Source organism: Globicephala melas, chromosome 12, assembly GCF_963455315.2.
Source record: "Globicephala melas chromosome 12, mGloMel1.2, whole genome shotgun sequence".
Classification (NCBI taxonomy): Eukaryota; Metazoa; Chordata; class Mammalia; order Artiodactyla; family Delphinidae; genus Globicephala; species Globicephala melas.
In genome coordinates this window covers 71151949-71171398 of record NC_083325.1, presented here as the reverse complement: position 1 = coordinate 71171398, position 19450 = coordinate 71151949, and the positions used below count along the sequence as shown (strand labels likewise).

Here is a 19450-nt window from a genome sequence, read left to right as displayed (position 1 = left end):
CCCTTGGAGGCTGCAGTTTCCCTCAGCGGTGAGGAAGGTAAGCCTAGCCCGACTTCCCAGAGCCTGGGACTGACCATGCCGCACCCGCCTCATCCCCTGACGAGCCCGGCTCGGGGCCTCGGGACGCACAGGGCCCACCGAGACAGAGCAGCGCGGCAGGCGTGCTGGTGCCGGAGCCGGGACCCACGCTCCCCCCACTTACGAGATGGCCTCCACCATGGCGAGCCCCATGAGGATGGAGCAGACGGCGTGGTCCTCCCGGTAGTCAGGCAGCCCACAGATGCAGTAGTAACAGTCGCCCAGAATCTTAATCCGCAGCTGGTGGTATTTCTGAAAGGGCAGGTCCTGAGTCCCTCCTCGGCAAGGGGGGGTGAGGGGCAAAGAAAGCAGAGGACGGATGGGTGGGCGGAAGTCCTGGGAGCCGGAGGAGGAGGGGAAGGCGCCCCCCACCCCTCCCCGGAGGGCTGGGCGAGGGTCAGGGCACTTACGGCCGCCAGCTTGTCGAAGCGGGCGAAGAGCTCGTTGAGGAGCTTCACGAGCTCCTGGGCGCTGCAGGCTGAAGACAGCTGGGTGAAGCCCACGATGTCGGCAAAGAGGATGCTGCGGAGGGGGAGGCAGGCCCCGGTGGTGAGGACCCAGGCGGCGTGCCGGGCTCCACGCTGCCCACCGCCAGCTCCCGCTCCAGCCCGCAGGCGGCCAGGTCCCCGCTCGAGCCCCGAAGTGGTGAGACCCTGGCACGTGCCGGGCGCACTCAGGGCTCCGGCGTTTAGCTTATCTCGCGGGTGGCGTCTGTACAATGACGGGCCTGGACCACGGGACCCGTCTCGGCCCCAACACCTGGCAGCAAGGCGGCCCCTGCGGGGGCTGAGGCTCACACTGTGGGGTGGCCGTGTTTCCAGGGCCCGGGAAGACTCTCGAACCCCGCAGTGCTCCGCCGACCCCCCCAAAGCCCCCGGCCTGCGCTCGGAGCCCAGGCCTGCAGCCGGCGCACCTGACATTCTCGTGGCGGTACATGTACATGGTGTTGAACTGCTGCTGGTCCTTCTGGCTCTCGTCCTTCTTCATGTCCTTCAGCATCTCGTCTGCCACGTGCTTGGGCAGGATGGAAAGCATAAGGTTCTCCTGTGGGGGAGGAGACACTGAGTGGGGAGGGCAGGGGCAGGCGCGGACACTCTGAGAAGAAACGCCCTTATCCTGGTGACAGGTGTCAGCCAGGAGCCAGGCGACCCTCCGCAGAGACCTTGCGGTGCACACCCCTCACTGGGAAGCAGCCGGAGGCCCAGGACAGGCCGCCTCCTGCCCTGAGCAGACTCAGCACCGTGACCTGAGCACCTTCAGAGCGCGGACAGAGCTCAGAAACCCGTGAAGAACCCCAGGCTTGGCTCTGTGCCTCCAAGGCACCCCCAATACCACAGGAAGGGTGACAGTGCCTACGTGTGCCCTTGAGGGCAGGGCTTCTGTGTGGCCCACCCCACGGTGCACAGGGCCATCACTCGAGAATCCAGATTCAATGTGACTGGAGACCTACGACGTGCCAGGTACCACGCCAGGCGCCAGGCTACAAAGACGAGTGAGTCCAGGAGGTGCCTTGGAGGGCCCCGTGCAGGGACGCCCTGCAGGCAGATGCTTGGCGGCTCAGAAGCCGTGGGTCAGACCCAGCAGCAGAACAGGAGAGAGGAGACAAGTGACGGCGGGGGTGCTGGAGGGTGGGTCAGAGGAGGGGGAAACGCAGGCAGCGGCAACTTGTCGGGAAGGAACCGCCCTGTGCCCCCGGGAGGGGAGGGAGGTGACGGTGGTGCCCGCTGGAGGACGGTGGGAGAGGCTGAGGGAGAACCTCAGGTGCAGGTCTGCAGGATGGAAACGGCAAGGGAGCAAGAGAACCGCGCTAATGGCGGGGAGGCGACTAAACCGAGGCCCGTGGGATGAGGCAGCGGGAAGTGAGGTCAGCCTGGGAGAAGTGTGGGTGCAGAAGGAGGCAGAGGGGGCTGGGGGAACAAGAGATGTGGCTGGAGGTCGCAGCCTTGGACCCCGGGGTGGAGCAGTTCCGGGTGACCAGGCCCGTGCTGCAGGGTCAGCCGCTGAAAGGGGAGGAGGGGACGGGTGGGGCGCGCGGATCCGGGAGTGCTGTGTCCAGTGACCTAGGGCCAGGAGCTACCTGGGGCAGGAGGGGTGGCCAGAAAACTAAGACCCGTGTCCTCAGCACCTGGGGTCTGACCAGGGGTCAGGGGCCACAGTGAAACTCAGGCTGCAGGTCCCAGGCCTCGGCAGTGATGCCAGCCCAGCGGTACAGGAGCGGGGACACACCTCCGCCACGGGCCTGGACTCAGTGGGCCCTGAGGCCAGAAAACCCAGCTCTACCTGCCTTTCAGACACACCTGCTCTGGGGTAGGAGCCTGAGGTGTAGAGGTCGACTCCTCTCCTCTGGTGGACGTGGCCAAGAGGCCCCCAAGAGTCTGGCGTCGTCCCTGGGCCTCTGTCCCCACTGAGCCAGAGGACTGGGGCCTCAGCTCCCCTGGAGAAGACGGCTCAGCTGTAGGCGTGGCCCCTCCCTCCTCCTCCTAGGAAGGTCTGCAGGCCAGGAGCCCCCACCTGCTCGCCATCACACAGGGAGGTAGGTCCCTGTGCCCTATCTCTGTTCTCACAGGGAGAACCAATCCTCTTTCTTGCGGTGAATACCACTGTAACAAGGTGGCCCCTCTGCTCAGCATGCCTGACGCTGGCTCTAGCCTGAAGCACGGACAGTAGTTATTCCTGTTACCCTCCCATTTCCACAGCAATGTCTCTTCCACTGTTAAGAACCTCGCGGGTGGCACCATTACAGCTCAGGAATGAGAAGCCAAAATGACCCCAGTGCGCCCTGCCTGGCTCCACCCGAGCCCGGGAAGCAGCAACCGAGCCTCTGGGGGCCCTGCAGCCCAAGCAGAGCAGGGGGCAAAGCCGCTGCCCTGGCAAAGCTCTCAGCTTGGGAAGAAGACGAGCCTCCGGGAGGATTTTCAAGAAAAGCCAGAAACACGAGGCCCTGCCTGCTCTCGAGGGTGGCCTGTGGAGAGAGCTGCTGGGGTCCTGAGCGGGAGAAGGAGACGGGGCTGAGGGGCAGCAGTGAGGGCTGGGGCAGGAATCCCAGGGGTCCCAGCCCACCCCACTTGCGGCCCTGCCCGTGCCAGGCTGGCAGGGACAGGGTCCGATCGCCTGGCTCAGACCCGAGCCCTGACACTCGCCGCGCGATACCAGGCCATCATTAAACTTCCCCGTGCCCTGGTGTCCTCGCCCGTAAAACAGGAGGGCTGAGCGACTCGTTACCATAAAGCACTTAAAACGGTGTCCACGCGTGGCAAGTGCTCCATGTACGTTAGCTGTTCTCGTGTCACTTGATGTGAAGTGTCACTGAGGCACTGAGACAGAAGGTGTCTCAGAAAGACAAGGTCTAAAGGTCCCCTGGGGCTTCCAAGCTGGCCATAGATTATCGATGAAGAGCTCCAGAGGGACGTCAGGGTCAGCAGGAAACGTTTTGGTCCCTCGGCCAGGCCCTGTGAGCTCTGTCTGGTCCAGACAGGATGATAAGGGGACACCAAGAGGGATCCTGCCTTCCACGCGCATCTCAGCCTTTCTCCCCTCAACGTGCATGCGGGATACGTGCCAACGCAGGGAAGAGGCAGACACGTGAGGGGCGTGGGCAGGGCCTGCCAGGCTGGGAAGAGCAGAGGGGGGCCACGGGACGCCGAGGAGCAGGAAAGTCACAGCGCGGCGGGGCCTGTCTCAGCAGCCACCCCCGCCACAGGCAGGCCTTTCCCACGCCCCCCTCAGGCTCTTCCACAGAACTCTGTCCTCCCAGAAAAGCCATTCGGCTCCCTGGGAACCTTGGGGACATCAGAATGCAATCCAACCCTGTGAGGTGCCCGTGGCCCAATTTCCCTGGAAACAAAATGGGCCTCCCCGGAGGCAACCCGCACTGCCCTATCCTAGCACGGCCTGGGCTCCAGTACTGTCAACAAGGGCAGGATAAAGGCAGCAGCGGAAGCACAAAGCAGGGCAGCCCTGACACCCAGAACCCAGGTGCCTTGGAGGTCCACAGAGCGCGGAGGCCATGAGCTTATCTCTGGGGGTGCCACGTGGGGGATTTTCACTTTTTGCATCACGTGATTCTGTAACTTTTTGCAGGAGAAGAGATGAGTTCTGGGACTTCCCTGATAGTCCAGTAGTTAAGACTCCGCACTCCCAATGCAGGGGGCCCGACTGATTCCTGGTCAGGGAACTAGATCCCGCATGCATGCCACAACTAAGGAGCCCGGGTGCCGCAACTAAGAAGCTGGCAAGCCGCAACTAAAAAGCCTGCAAGTCGTAACTAAGACCTGGCGCAGCCAAATAAATAAATGTTTTTTTAAAAAAAGAGAGAATAGACGAGTTCTGAAAGCAGATAACCCTTAAATGTCAAATTTTCAAATAACAAGAAAGCAGCTGTGGTTGTAAATGAAGGCTACCAATTGACCTGTGGGGTGTACGGAAACCCTATGGTCAACCTCAAAAGGTTAGCAGGCAGAGTCCACCTTAAGTCACTCTGATAAGACGAGTCTTAAATAAGAAGTAGGCGTACACAGAAAAAAGAACAATTTGTCAGATGAGAAAAAAATGCAACAGGCAGCTGCCACAGGACTGGACAGGAAAGAACATTCTAGTAGGTGGAGGGCAGGGGCAAGAAAGTGGCCGAGTGGGCAGCGAAGGAGGGGCCGGGCCCACGTCGCAACCCCAGGACCTTGGTGACAGCCAGGCTCTGCTCCCCTCCCCCGCCACCTTCCACTTCTGAACTTCACACCCATGGATGGCTCCCCACCCGCGTGCTTCTCCGCGGCACTGAGGCCTCCTCCCCGTGACACCCACCTGCCTTCCTGGCCCCAGCTCCCCCTGATTTCCTCGGTGGCCCCTCCTGGGTAGACAAGCAGGACTATTTGCTTTTCTCTGCTCTGGCGTCCCTCTCTCTGGAACGGCCCCTCCTCACCCACCTGCCACCTCTGCAGAGCCCCCGGCCCCTGCCCAGGTGTGCTCATCCCCTTCCTTACCTACACCCACTTCATACCAGTGTCTCTACTGATGCTGACCTTGTTTGCCCTTACATTTCAGAGATCCTCAACTCATTCCCGGATCCTGGTCTCTTTTAAGAGTGTATGATGCTAATGATGGATCTTCTAGAAAAATCCTCACACACACACAGAGGATCCTTAACATCCATCCTCAGAGTTGGGCTGAAGACCCCAACCTCCCTCATCCACGTCCTTGAAGAAGGAAGGAGGCTGGGATCCAAGTGCACTTGCCTGGCGGGTCCCACAGAGGGCACAGGGGTGGACAGGACAGGAGCCACCCAGGGCATCCTCGGGGCCCAGAGCTGGGGGATGTGTCTTGGTCTCCCCAGCAGACAGGCAGAGCCTGCTCTCGCTAACATAGCAGTTGCTATATGTTTTGGGAGTCATAAGAATGTTCTAAGCCTCTGACCCATTAATGGCTCTTCTGGGAATTTATCCAACAGAAATAATCCAGAAGAAATAAGAAGATTTATGTGTAAGAACTTTAATGCAGCATCACTTACACTTGTGGAAAAAACTATAAGCAGCCCAAATGCCCAGAAAATGGCTAATTAGACTGTGACACATCCTCTGGATGGAAGATTATGCAACCTTAAAAATGATATTGGTGAAAACTGTTACAAGAAAATGATGAGAGAGAAAAGCAAGACATGAAATTGTATTCTGTGAAGGTGACGCCGGATGCACATGCATCGAAATAATGGCAGAAGGATAAATGCAAGAGAGAAAAGGGTAACAATGTGAGAGACGGAATTAACAGAAAACCTTACATGCTTTTCAAAATTGCTATATGGTTGTTATACTGCTGCTGCTTCTTTTTTTAAAGTATGTTTTAAACTGGAAATAAACACAAAACTTCCTGTTGCCTCCAGCTGTGACCCTGACCCCAGCTTGTCTGTAACTACCAGCTTTCTTAGAAATGGACCGTCCCTGCAAGGCCACTGAGCTGCCTCCAGACTCCCACATCTGCTTGGCTCTAACCTGAGAAAGGAGGCTGACGGTCAGGTGCGAAGCAAGCAGGAGACCACAGCCCCCGGTGAAACGGGAAGGAGGCAGCGGCCCTCTCTTAGGGAGCCACGCGATAGAACCGGCGCCCTGGGCTGGCTTCTTTCTGCAGTTCTCAGAAGCACAGCAAGTCGCCAGGCACGTGGACACTAACGACCAGTATCAAGACCGTCCCTCTTCTTCCCTAAAACGTTCTCACCTACCCAGTATTTTCACGAACACGTCATATTGCCTCCACCTTGCAGGCGCCCAAATCGAGGTGTGGAGGGTTAGGTAGATTGTCCCGGTTCCTCAGCCATAGTGGCAGACCCGGAACGTGGACCCAGGGCTCCCTGACCGATGGAACTGGTGGGTTTTTCTCCACCAAAAGACGTACTTTTCACACTCTAACTCTCTCACCTGCACCGGACGTTGTTCTGCTATGAATGTGAAGAAACAGAAGTGCCCAAATCTTATCTAGTAAAGACCTGACAACACGGCTCCCCTGGGGCTGAGCCCCGTCCCTGTGCTGTTGTGTGGGGCGGCGGGTCCTCTGTGGGTGCCTCAGCGTGCTGGCCCAGGCCCACCAGACCACAGCGGGGCACCGGGGAGAGCAGGCCAGGCCAGGGCCGCTGCTGGGACTCTTCCTGATGCTCAGCAGAGAAGGAGGGGGAGGGTGCTGCTGGGGCGGACGCAGGGGAGGCCTGGGCTCAGTGCTGGGCAGGCCAGGAGACTGCCCTGAGCCCACCACCCTTTCCCCACAGGCCGAGGGGAGGAGGAGAAGGGGGCCGATGCTGAGAACTCTGCCTCAGTGACTGACAGTGGGTTCTGGACGTGACCAACCGTGAGGGCCCTGAGATGCTGGGTCACCCCAAAGCTGCAAGAGAAGCCAACTGCGGCAGCTCCAGAGGGGCTCACCTAGACGGGGGTGCCACCAGGTCTCCCCTACGGTCCAGTGAGCTGCCACTGGACTGACCGCAAAGGGCCCAGAGGTGCGTGGTTCCGTGCGAACCTCGGCATCACTCGACGCTGCTACTGGAGGAGCAGAAACTTCTGATGAGTCCCTGGACGTCTAGGCGCTGGGAGGTCCCGTGGTACAGCGGAGCCCATCCCACGGGACCAAGGCCTCATGACCCCAAGTCTGGCCTGCAGAGGGGAAGTCTCAGCATCACCTGGGGCTCACCCAGCAAGGCCCAAGGATCCTCAGGTGACTGGTGACCACACTGAAGTTTGGAAGCACCATTTTATGAGCATTTGAGAAGGATCTGAAGGAAAGGAAAGCAAGGGGAAAGGCAAAGTCATGGTCCTGTAGTGGAGAGGAGCTGATCGGTACACCCAGAGAGAGATCCTGCTGCCAAGGTCACTGCTGGAGACCCCCACCTCCAAGGCCATGTCCGAGCAGCAGGCAAAAACCTCAACCGGGACGTGGATTAGAAAGAAGCAGAATGGGGACTTCCCTGCTGGTCCAGTGGTAAAGAATCCTCCTTCCAAGGCAGGGGATGCGGGTTCGATCCCTGGTCAGGGAACTAAGATCCCACATGCTACGGGGGGACTAAGCCCACGTGCCACAACTACTAAGCTCACGCACCTCAATGAGAGAGCCTGCGTGCCGCAACTACAGAGCCCACGCGCTCTGGACCCCATGCACCACAACTAGAGAGAGAAAACCCACATGCCACAACTAGAGAGAAGCCCATGCACCACAAAAGATCCCACATGCCTCAATGAAGACCCTGCATGCCTCAACTAAGACCTGACACAGCCAAAAAAAATAAAATAAAATAAAATATTAAAAAGAAGGAAGATACTAAAAAAAAAAAAGGAAAGAAAGAAGCAGAACACTTGAAACCCAGAGGATAGGACAGCAGTGTGATTCGTGTCAAGGTGGAAATGGCAACACACCTCCAGAAACTTGGACTCATACGGTCAAAGATGCAGAGGTCCAACACTCACCCAGGCTCCTCCAGGAAAGCCAAAACCCACTGATGACCACAGTCTCAGAGAACTGCGAGTAAAGAGGAGGATGTGATCAAAGCTTATCAGGAACTAATATAGTGGGCAGGGGGAGGATGCTCAATAATTTGGATAATCTTTTCATTTAGTTTTTCTTCTCCCTTAACCCTTTTTTATTTTTTAAATTAGTTGTTTTGTAATATTTTCAAAACTGAATTGGAACTGTCACCCCCCTCACCTCTTTAAAACTCCCAGTATTTCGAATTCTAACGCTCAGCATTCATTATCGTGTGAATTCTTATGATCAACTCCAGGCCCCTTCCTGTCATCTCTCCTTTATAAAAATGACGTGAGCACGGAGGGCACTTTTTTCAGGACTCTGCCTTTTCAGGCTTGTGGTGCCCTGAAGTTCTGGCATGTGCTTGTTTCACTCTTGGACCATGACTTTAAGGGACACAGTGGAAGTTTGCCAGAAAACTGGACTGTGGGAAAATGACATTTCCTTACCTTGAAGCTACTTTTAAAATCTGATGGTCTGGACCGAAAGAAGGAATGGAAGTTGGAGGCTGAAGAGACAGACGTGGAGATAATAATGACTAACTCCAAAGCAGACTTTGCTGAAGAGACAAAGCATTGCAAAGATTTAAAAATCTTGTCAGAAGGAAGGGGAGTAGCTTTGGGGGGCAGAGCAAAAAAATCACTGAGCTGGGGTCGGGCCGCTAAGGCCCCTGCGACCTGGGGCATACACTTTGCCCCTTCGGCCTTGGTTGCTCATGTGTAAAATGGGTTCTCTCTTAAGGATCTCTTTCTTTGTTCAAAGTGGACATTTTTCCAGGAGAAACACTTGAGAAGATACAGACCACGTATCTATAAAGTGTGTGGATGGCATGTCACTAGGACAACTGGTTAATATGGACTTTACCCCAGAGCAATCTGCTAAAATGTAGAGAGGGTCAACTTCAAAAGGGGTAAATGTAATAACCTCTACTTGAGTCCCCAAAACCAACTGCCAGACGACAGGACGGGGGCGGGACACAGTGTATCAACCCTGGGGGAAAAGTCTGGCCATTTGAGATGCTATTAGATTTTAAATGAATTCACAGCATAAAATGATGCCTACACAAGACCCTTGGCCCTTAATAGAAGTTAAGGTCCCGAAAGAGGAGGCGGTGGAGCTTCTGGGTCCTCCCCACAACAAAGAAACAGATCTCCTGGGCCTTGGTCAGCGGGTGACCCTGTGGTGAGGGAGCCGGAATCCGGTCACCTGAGGGTGGGTGGGAATCAGCCCAGAGAAGAGGGGGATCCGCCGCCCCATGGAGGATTAAAGTCTGAGGAATGCTGTTGTGCGGAAAAGGGATGAGTTTGCTCTGAAGGCCCCAGGAGGGAAGACTGCGGGGAACAGACTGCTGCTTCCCGCGGAGGGAGAATTCTCTAAAAGTCAAAACAGTGCAAACAAAGAATGTGCTGCCCCAGAGGTGGCGACCTCTCGTCCCCAGACACCGCGTGAGAAGGCGGCAGGAGGGGGCAACCACGGATGGAACCACCAGCAGAGGACAGGGACTCAGGGGCTCGGGGGCTGAGACACGGCTCCACACAGAGAAAGAAGGAGGGGTGAAGGGCCTCATGCAGCCTCTCCCCAGCCCTCAAGGCTCATCCTAAAAACACACGGCAACGGAAGGCAAGGCCCTGGCCCTCTGGGAAAAGAATCAGACACGGTCCAGAGAGAGACAAGAAGTTTCTAGTAGGCTTCATGGGTAGAGCAGAAAACTACCCAGATCCTGGGGAGAAGGACCTAGGCCTGCCCCAGGCAGATGAGCAGACTGGGTGGGGCAAGGGATCCTGGTCCCTGGGAGAAGAGACCACAGTGCCCCGGGGCAGGACGCTCGGCCTCCTGGGCTGCGGTCTCCTCATATGAAAACGGTTACATGCCGAGCTGCTCAGGTGAGCTGTGAGCCCGGCCGGGGCACTGTCAGCATGGTCTCGGCCAGGCTCTGGGAAGGGACGGATCAAGCACGCCAGGCCTCGCCTTCCTGCTGCCACAGGACTGAGACAGAGGAGGAGGCCAGCACCACTCCGAGGGGCCCCGAGTTGTTACAGCTGATACTCTGATGAGGCACATTCAGGAGTTAATTACAGCAGGGTGGCCACCAGGGATTTGGATAAACGAGCTTGGCTGACGAGAAGCTAAGTTTCTACAACATCCTTGTGAAAGGGCAGAGAGAGGAAGACAGATTTAAGTGGAGAGACCTACAGTGCCCAGGTGGCCGGTACGTGTGCATGTGCGTCTGTGAGTGTGTGTCCAGTGTCTGTACAAAGTAAGCCCGTTAAGTCCGCCTGTCTATTTAAAGAATGTGTGTGTCCTACGGGGTACACACACACACACACAGATATACATGTCACCACAACAGGCTGTGAGCAGACCCACAGCTGTCTGCAAACGTGTCTGTTCTGGTCCTGATCTGTCCACGTTCTTGGAGTTTCCAGGCCACTTAGAAGCCAAAAGGTCACTGGACCCCCCCAGGTGCCCATCCTGGCGTGAGCACCTGAGCAGAGGAGGCAGCAGGAGGAAGGGAACGCAGGGTAGGACCTGGCCTTTAGCCCAGGGAGGTCAGGGCCCAAACAACTCCTCTCTCCCTGATGAGAGGACGCAGGACCGCATCACGTGAAATCTGGATGCCCCAGTGCTGCCGCTTCTATGTGAGCAGACAGCCGCCCTGTAGAGCAGGGGCCCACACATGCTGCCCCACCTAAAAGACATGGTCATGACCTTGGTCACTCAGAGTCATCAAAGAACAATCACTGGTCATCTAGGCAAGTCCCCAAGCTACATGCTGTGAAGCTCAGAGGCAAACAGTACTCCCAAGAGCCTGGATGAGCAGGGCAGTCAAGTCACTTGCCGACTGGCTGGTCTCCCAGGACAGGAGTGCTTTGCTGTCTTCTGCCAAAGGCCATGAGAGTTCAGAGGAGGGAGAGGCCGTGTAACTCAAAGACCCGCCTATCTTTAAACAAGACCTCCATTGCAAAACGGGCTCCACGCCAGCAGCCCAGAGTCTCCCAGGTAGACGGGCTCCAAGACGGAAGCAGGACCACGTTCAATCTCAGTGTCGGGAGAACAGCCCGGAAACCACACAGACCCAGGGTCAGCCCAGAACTCTTACCCTGCTAGAGTGGGAGAGGGGATGCTGAGCCAGTGCAGCTGCTGGTCATCTGCCTGGCTCCTGCGCGGTCCCCAGAGATGGGCCACTGTGGGCCAACGTGACCACTATCTCAGGAGACTGCCCTTTGGGCCCAAAGACAGCCCACATGTGTGGCATCTGCAGCCCTCACCAAGAGAGCCTGGCACAAAGAGGGCACTCCTTAGAGGTCTGATGAGCTAATGAGCTGTCAACCAGGAGACATGGCCCAAGAGGCAAGCCGTCACCCTCTAGAACAGCACTTTCTGCAGTCACGGAAATGCTCTGTAATTTGTGCTCTCCAATACGGTAGCCACGACCCAGCCACATGGAGCTACTGAGCACATGAAATGTGGCCAGTGCAATGGAGGAACTGACTTTTTTCTTTTTTTTTAGTATTTATTTATTTATTTACTTAGCTGCACCAGGTCTTTGTTTTGGCACATAGGATCTTTAGCTGCAGCGTGCAGGATCTTTAGTTGTGGCATGCAGGATCTAGGTTCCTGTCCAGGGATCAAACCTGGGACCCCTACATTGGGAGCGTAGAGTCTTAACCACTGGACCACCAGGGAAGTCCTGAGGAACTGACTTTTAATTTTAAAATTTTAACTAATTTTAATTTAAATACTCACAAATGGCTATGCAGCTCTAGAACACTACCGCAGCAATTAAGTCCAACTCGGAGGAACAGAGAGCAGCTGCTTGGAGCACTGTGTTGAGAAGGATGCTGAGGTCACGTCTGTGATCAGTGGAAAAGATTGCTACTATGTCTGCCATGGAAGCACACATCACCTGCTTCCGTCTTGGACCCGAAGCAGCAGCTCACCTGCAGGCTAAAATCCTTAAAGCCATCATTGACTTCCCACTCTCTCATCTCTCGTTCTACCCAGCAGTAAGTCCTGTTGGCTCTGCCTTCAAAACATACCCAGAAACAAACAAACAAACAAACAAACAAACAAAACATACCCAGAATCCTCTGTCCTCATCATCTCCATCCTGGTCTGGGCCATTATCCTCTCTCACCAAAATTACTGCAATGCTTCTAACTGGTCTCCCTGCTTCCACTGCTATCTCTTCTCCACCATAAGCCAGACTGATCCATTTAAAACCTACAACCCTCCAATGTCTCCCATTTCCCTCAAGGGAAAAGCCAAGGTCCTAATGAGGCCCTGTAGAACCTGGCCCCCATCTCCTCTCTGCCTCACCTCCTACCTCTCATCCCCTCACTTCTGCTCCATCTGCACTGACCACCTTGACATCCTATGAACATACCACAGGGTCTTTGCACTTACTGCTCATTTCTCTGATCACTGCATGGCTCACACCCTCACTGCCTTCAGGTCTCTGCTCCAATCTCATCTTATCAGAAAGCCTTCTCTGGCCGCACGATATTAAACAGCAACCTCCCTTCACTTCTGGCAGGCTCTATGTTCCTTCCCCTGCTTTGTTTTTCTCTACTGCCTGTCCTACTTCCTAACATAGCATTTGTTTAATGATTGTCTCCCCCACTAGAATCTGTTCTGTTCACACCTGTATCCCCAGTGTTTAGAAGCGTGCCTCAAATATTTGTGGGATGAATCCTCTCTTTTAGACAGTCTGACAATCCTATTCTGTTCCCATTTCACGGGCAAAGAAATGGGGGCTCAAAGGGCATAAGTAATTGGCTCAAGGTCATGGTGCAAGTAAGTGGCCTGGCTCGGATGTGAATGCAAGCTTCACTCTGCACCCTGTGTTGTCAGACATTTCCATTTCTCAAGGCAGTCAGAAATACAAGTTTTTATATAGAATGTCCAAATTTTTAAGTATTAGAAATTTTTGAAGCTCTGGGCAGGTCAAACAGAACAGAAACTGACAGGCCAGATGTAGTCTGGGGACTACTCACCTAATTCTCCTCAAGTAGATCTCCCAAATAGAGGCCCTCACTGGGAGGGAGGGCCAACTCCCCTTCTGGGTTTTGTCGTGATGATTAAATGAGATAATTCAGTAAAAACTCAGCTCAAGACTGGGCAGAAGTAATTGTTAAAAACAAAACAAACAAACAAAAAACAACTCCTATTACTAAACAAAACTTCATCTTTACAGCCAGATAAAGGTGGGGACGCACCACAACCCGGACCAGACTGGACCCCGACCGTAGACTCTACAACTGTGTGGAGAGAAGAACACTGTTGGAGGACGTCTCTGGGCCCAGGACCCTCCAGAGCCCGGCAGGGAGCCAGCGCGGAGGCCACAGCCCAGACACGGGGCCATGCACTAGCAGTGCCACCAGCGCCCAGTCCCCCGACCCAGCAAATGTCCCCCCACCGGCAGGGGCCCTCCATGGCCTTAGAACAGCCTGTCCTCTGTGGGCTCGTCATGTGCATCACCTAACATGGGCTTGTTCTGCTACATCCTGGAATGTTAGAATGAAGAACATTCTGTGAAATCCAGGAGGTCAGAGCTGGAACCGACAGAGGCACTCATGCCTACTTCACCATGGGAAATTCACCTTCTGGCTTTTCTCAAACCAAGAGGCCTCCACGGCTAAACTTAAAACTAAAAAATACTCGTGAGCGGTTCTGTGAAGCAGTTAAGACAGCAAGCATCTTTGGAGGCTGCTGTCAGGGGGTTTCCTCCATGGCTCCCGTCAAGTAAACGATGGGTTTGCCCCGCCTCCATCAGCTGCGACAACATGCGGTGACACAGGAGGCAGGTCCCCAGCCCCAGCCCCACTGTTGCCAGGACGACAGCTGGCGCTTTGAGGGCTGACACTAGAAACCCAGCCCAGGCTAGGAGGCAGCCCCCTCATCTCTCTGCCTCTCTCTGTCACTCTGACTCCCCTCTCCCCACCAACGGAGGCTGAGGTCACTCTACACCTTATCCTCACAGCTAAGGTCTTGAAGGGAACAGTGAGGCAGGCCTGGCCAGAGGTCAGAGACCTTCAGAAAGACCAGAAACTGAGCTTTTGAAAGGGCAGCAGTCCCAGTCCCAAGCTTCTCTTACCAGAGAAGTCTGAGTCTCGCGATAAAGGGGTGACCTGCTCAAGGGCAGAAGGTCACCCACCCAGGGAAACACTCCTGCACAAAGAAGAAACACCACCCCTAGTCCAAGGTGCTCTGGGCCTTGGGTTGGAGTAGCAGGAGAGGCAGAAGCGACTGCTCTGTCTGCGTCCCCCCAGAGGTGAGGGCCCCCAGCGCTCACCCACACCGAGTTCCCCAGGGCACCATGGAAGAAGGTGATCTGACCCCTGGCCCTGGGTGGGTACGGGTGGCGGTGGATGGTTTTCTGGCCTAGAACCCCGCACAGGCAGCCTTGGGCTCTCCCCCCGACGCCGGCTGCAGCTTCCTCCCCCAGGAGGGTGGGGGCCAAGGGCAGCTCTCCTCCCCAGGTGAGGACCAGGTTGGTTTCCTAACTGAACAGGATCTGAAGGAAATGCAAGCCTGCCGTGTGCCCGTCATCCCTCCATCCTCCCCCACACCCTCCTCCACCACCTCCCACTCCCTGGGAAGCAATTCCGAGTATGTGCTTCGGAAAGGCTCAGAAGTCTAGAGTTTGTACCTGGCGACGGGTGTGCACTGGGTGGATTTCCCCGGTGCCTGCAGCTGTCAGGTGGCAGTCGGGGTGCTTAGCAGCCCCCAAGGTCCCCAACTAAACCCTCGTGTTATGGTCACATGGGAATAAAGAAAAACAACTCCAGCTCCCTCCTCTGGGCCTCCTGCTCGACCCTAACAGGCCCGTGGAGCCAAGGAGAAGCTGGAGACAGGCCTGAAGTCCACCGGACCACCCTGTGGCCAACGCCACTGGACGGCCTAAAGCACCAGATATGCGCTGGGCAATGCAACGAGAGCCCTCGCCTGCCAGGGCCACACTCACAGAGCCTCAGCTCCATGAGGTCCCATCCCTCCTGGCAGAGGAGACAAGCTGAGCACCTGCCAGGGACGAGGCCGGCGGCCCACCCACCGGGCATCACCCGCCGTCAGCAGGAGGCTGCTCATCTTAGCAAAGGAGAGCCCAACCTCCCACGTGACAGCAACAAGGAGGACAGAACCAGAGGATCGGGGTGGGCTCCTGATGCCAGAGAGGAGAGTGACGGCTGGAGGCCACACACAGTGCCTCCTCCCAAAGCAGTTTAGAAGACAAGATAAACACTCACCAGCAAAAGAAAGAGTGAGACACGGACCCTGAGAACTAAATTCTGAAAGGAGGTCTCCCCTGCAAATTGGGAACTTTTAAAAAAGGCATTTAAACAAATATGAGTACGTAAGGGCCAAACCAGCTTCTGTCTCCTCTCCCACCATGACTTTCTGCAGCCCCTTCCAAAACGTTTTCACATCTATTATCTCATTTTTATTCTCACGAGGGGCTTTCGCAGGAGGAAAGTGAAATGGGAGTGTGCAACCTCTCCAGTGGCCTGCACTCAGCTCGAGACACATCAGCTGACATTCCTGGGATGTAAAATCAGCCCAGAGCCCACACCACTCTCCACGTCAGCCCCGACGCCTGGGGAGGGAGCAAGCTCTGTCCCGAATGGAACCATGGACAAGGATGCACCGGCCCCAGCTGGCTCCCATCCTGCCTCGTGGCTCCTCCTTGACCAGCGTCCCCTGGGCTGGGGCCATTGCCATGTACTAAATTGTACAATATGGTTAATTTTATGTTATATGTTGTTCACCTCAACAAAAAGGAAAAAAAAAATCCAGCAAACCTGAAAGTCTTTTCTCGCCGAGAACCCAATTTAACACACTTTTTTAAAAATTATTTTTAAATGTAACCCCTGGATTATGGGAGATTTTATTCTACTTCTCTGTATCTTCAAAATGTATCCAACAACAATAGTATGATGGTAGACAGTTCACTGCCTACTCTTTAGCACTGTGCTAAAAAACCCTTTACACTGAGCTTCCATAATAACCATACGAGACGGGCATAAGACTTGAGTATCTGGTTCTGAACTGCTCCATCTGAGAATAAGATGTTACTTTTATAATCAGGGTAACACTCTTCCAAACACAGAAGAAGGAAAAAAGACTTGAAGGAATATGCCTCTATCAGTATTTTTTCTTTATACTTGTCTATTTTGATCAAATGTCATACAACATATACTGAAAAAGAAAAGAAACTCTTCCAAACCTGTGTTTACCTGGCTGTGACTTGAGCCAAATAAGGAAACAGCAGGCAACAGCCCACAGGATGTCACCACTGCCTTGGGGCCTGTTCCCTGCAGCTGGGGTTTTCAAATAGGCATCCCTGGGGGGAGCTGCAGGGTTCCAAAAGCAAAGAAGTCTTTTCTAGATAAACAAGGAAAACTTAAGTGCCTAAGTCCACCCTCATTCATTCCTGGGAAGAGTGTAAATTGTTTGAACCTCTATGAGACAATTTGGTAATATTTATCAACATGAAAAATGCACACGCCTGGTTCCTCAAAAAGTTAAATACAGAGCCACCATATGACCCAGCAATTCCACTTGGGTTTATACCCCAAAGACTTGGAAAGCTGGGACTCAAACAGATACTTGTACACCAATAGTGCATGGCAGCATCAGTCACAAGAGCTAAAAGGTGGAGCCCATCAACAAATGAATGGATAAACATGGTACATACATACAATGGCGTATTATTCAACCTCAAAAAGGAATGAATTCTGATACACACTACAACATGGATGACCCTTGAAGACATTATTCTAAGTGAAATAAACCAGTCACAAAAGGACAAATGTTGTAGGATTCTACTTATAGGAGGTACCTAGGACAGTCAAATTCATAAAGAAAAGTAGAATAGTGGTTGTCAGGGGCTGGGGGAGCGGAGGCCGAGGAGTTAATATTTAATGTGTAAAGAGTTTCTGTTTGGGATGATGAAAAGGCTCTGAAAACGAACAGTGGTGATGGCAGCACAATGTTGTGAATGTACTTAATGTCACTGAACTCATACACTTCAAAATGATTAAAATGGTAAATTTTATCTTCTGTATATTTTACCACAGTAAATATGCATATATATATACACACACACATGTATGTATACACACACACACACATATATATACATATATATAATTTTTAAAATGCACATGCCCTTTGATCCAGCAATTCCACTTCTAGGTTTTGAGTTTTCAGATATATTTGTACACGTATAATATGGTGTCCCTATAAAGATGTCTATTACAGCAATGTTTGCAGTAGCAAAAAATTGGAAATAACCTAAATGTCTACCTACAGGAGCCCTTTTAAATAAATGATGTTACCTCTATACAGTGGAATACAGTACCGTCACAAAAAGCATGAGGCAATTGCAATATGCAATTAATCCCTCTCTAAGGGATTAGGTGAATAGATGGAGTGCAGAGGAGTGAACATACTACCATTTGTGTGTGAAAAGTCTGTACAGGCACAGCTCAGAGATACTGCGGGTTCAGTTCCAGAACACTGCAATAAACCTAACATCGAGATAAAGCGAATACTGCAATAAAGCGAATACGTGAACTTTTTTGGTTTCCCAGTGCATATAAAAGTTATGTTCGCACTATTCTGTAGTCTATTAAGTGTGCAGTAGCATATCAAAAAAACAACAATGCATGTATCTTAATTTTAAAAAAGACTTCATTGCTAAAAATCGTTAACAATCACCTAATCCTTCAGCGAGCCGTGATCTTTTTGCTGGCAGAGGGTCTTGCCTTGATGTTGATGCTGCTGACTGATGAGTGGTAGCTGCTGAAGGTGGCGGTAGCTGTGGCAATGTCGTCTTAGAACTAGACGGCAACGAAGTCTGCAGCGTCAACGGACGCTTCCTTTCACAAATGGTTTCTCTGTAGCATGTAATGCTGTTTGATGGCATCTTACCAACAGTAAAACTTCTTTCAGAACTGGAGTCAATCCTCTCAAACCCTGCCGCTGTCTTATCACTGAATGTAGGTAATATTCTAAATTCTTTGATGTCATTTCAACAACCTTCACAGCATCCTTACCAGGAGTAGAATCTACCTCAAGAAACCATCCTCTCTGCTCATTTGTAAGAAGCAACACTTTATCCATTAGTTTCATCAGCAATTCAGTCACATCTTCAGCCTTCACTTCTTTTTTAAAAAACTAAATTGATTTATTTTGTTTATTTATTTTTGGCTGCATTGGGTCTTCGTTGCTGTGCACGGGCTTTCTCTAGTGCAGCGAGCGGGGGCTGCTCTTTGTTGCGGTGCACGGTCTTCTCACTGTGGTGGCTTCTCTTGTTGCGGTGTGTGGTCTCATTGTGGTGGCTTCTTTTGTTGCGGAGCACGGGCTCTAGGCACGTGGGCTTCAGTAGTTGTGGCACACGGGCTCAGCAGTTGTGGCTCACGGGCTCTAGAACACAGGCTCAGTAGTTGTGGCACAGGGGCTTAGTTGCTCTGCGGCATGTGGGATCTTCCCAGACCAGGGCTCAAACCTGTGTCCCCTGCATTGGCAGGTGGATTCTTAACCACTGTGCCACCAGGGAAGTCCCAGCCTCCACTTCTAATTCTAGTTCTCTTGCTATTTCCACCACATCTGCAGTTACTTCCTCCACTGAAGTCTTGAACCCCTCAGTCATTCACAAAGGTTAGAATCAGCTTCTTCCAATCTCCTGTTAATATTGATAGTTCCACCTCTTCACATGAATCACGAATGTTCTTAATGGCATCTAGAATAAAGAATCCTTTCCGGAAGGTTCTCAATTTACTTTGCCCAGATCTATCAGAGGAATCACTCCCTATGGCAGCTATAGCCTTACAAAATGTATTTCTTAAATAATGAGACCTGCAAGTTGAAATTACTCCTTGATCCATGGGCTGCAGAATGAATGTTATGTTGGCAGGCATGAAAACAACAGTAATCTCCTTGTCCACCTCCATCAGAGCTCTTGGGTGACCAGGTGCATTGTCACTGTGCAGTAATATTTTGAAAGGAATCTTTTTTTTCTGAGCATTAGGTCTCAACAGGTCTTAGCATAATTCTTAAGGGCCCTAGGATTTTCAGAACGGTAAATAAGCATTGGTTTCGATTTCAAGTCACCAGCTGCATTAGCCCCCAATAAGAAAGTCAGCTCATTCTTCGAAGCTTTGGAGCCAGGCATTGACTTTTCCTCTCTAGCTATGAAAGTCCTAGATGACATCTTCTTCTAATAGAAGGCTGTTTCATCTACACTGAAAACCCACTGTTTAGTGTAGCCACCTTCATTAACGACCTCAGCTAGATCTTCTGGATAACTTGCTGCAGCTTCTACACCAGCACTTGCTGCTTCATCTTGCATTTTCATGTTACGGAGACGGCTTCTTCC

General features: G+C 53.0%; 1 protein-coding gene across 3 annotated transcripts in view; it reads right to left on the bottom strand.

Moving 5' to 3' along the window:
- ADCY3 (adenylate cyclase 3) overlaps positions 1 to 19450 on the bottom strand; it is an 83186-nt gene that overhangs the window by 21858 nt on the left and 41878 nt on the right. For all 3 annotated transcript variants that reach the window (XM_030858243.2, XM_060309965.1, XM_060309966.1), the window contains 3 exons: positions 992 to 1122; positions 489 to 600; positions 203 to 330 (listed from right to left, as the gene is read on the bottom strand). In XM_030858243.2, coding sequence (XP_030714103.1) covers positions 203 to 330; positions 489 to 600; positions 992 to 1122 — 371 coding nt within the window. The remainder of the gene's footprint in view (positions 1 to 202; positions 331 to 488; positions 601 to 991; positions 1123 to 19450) is intronic.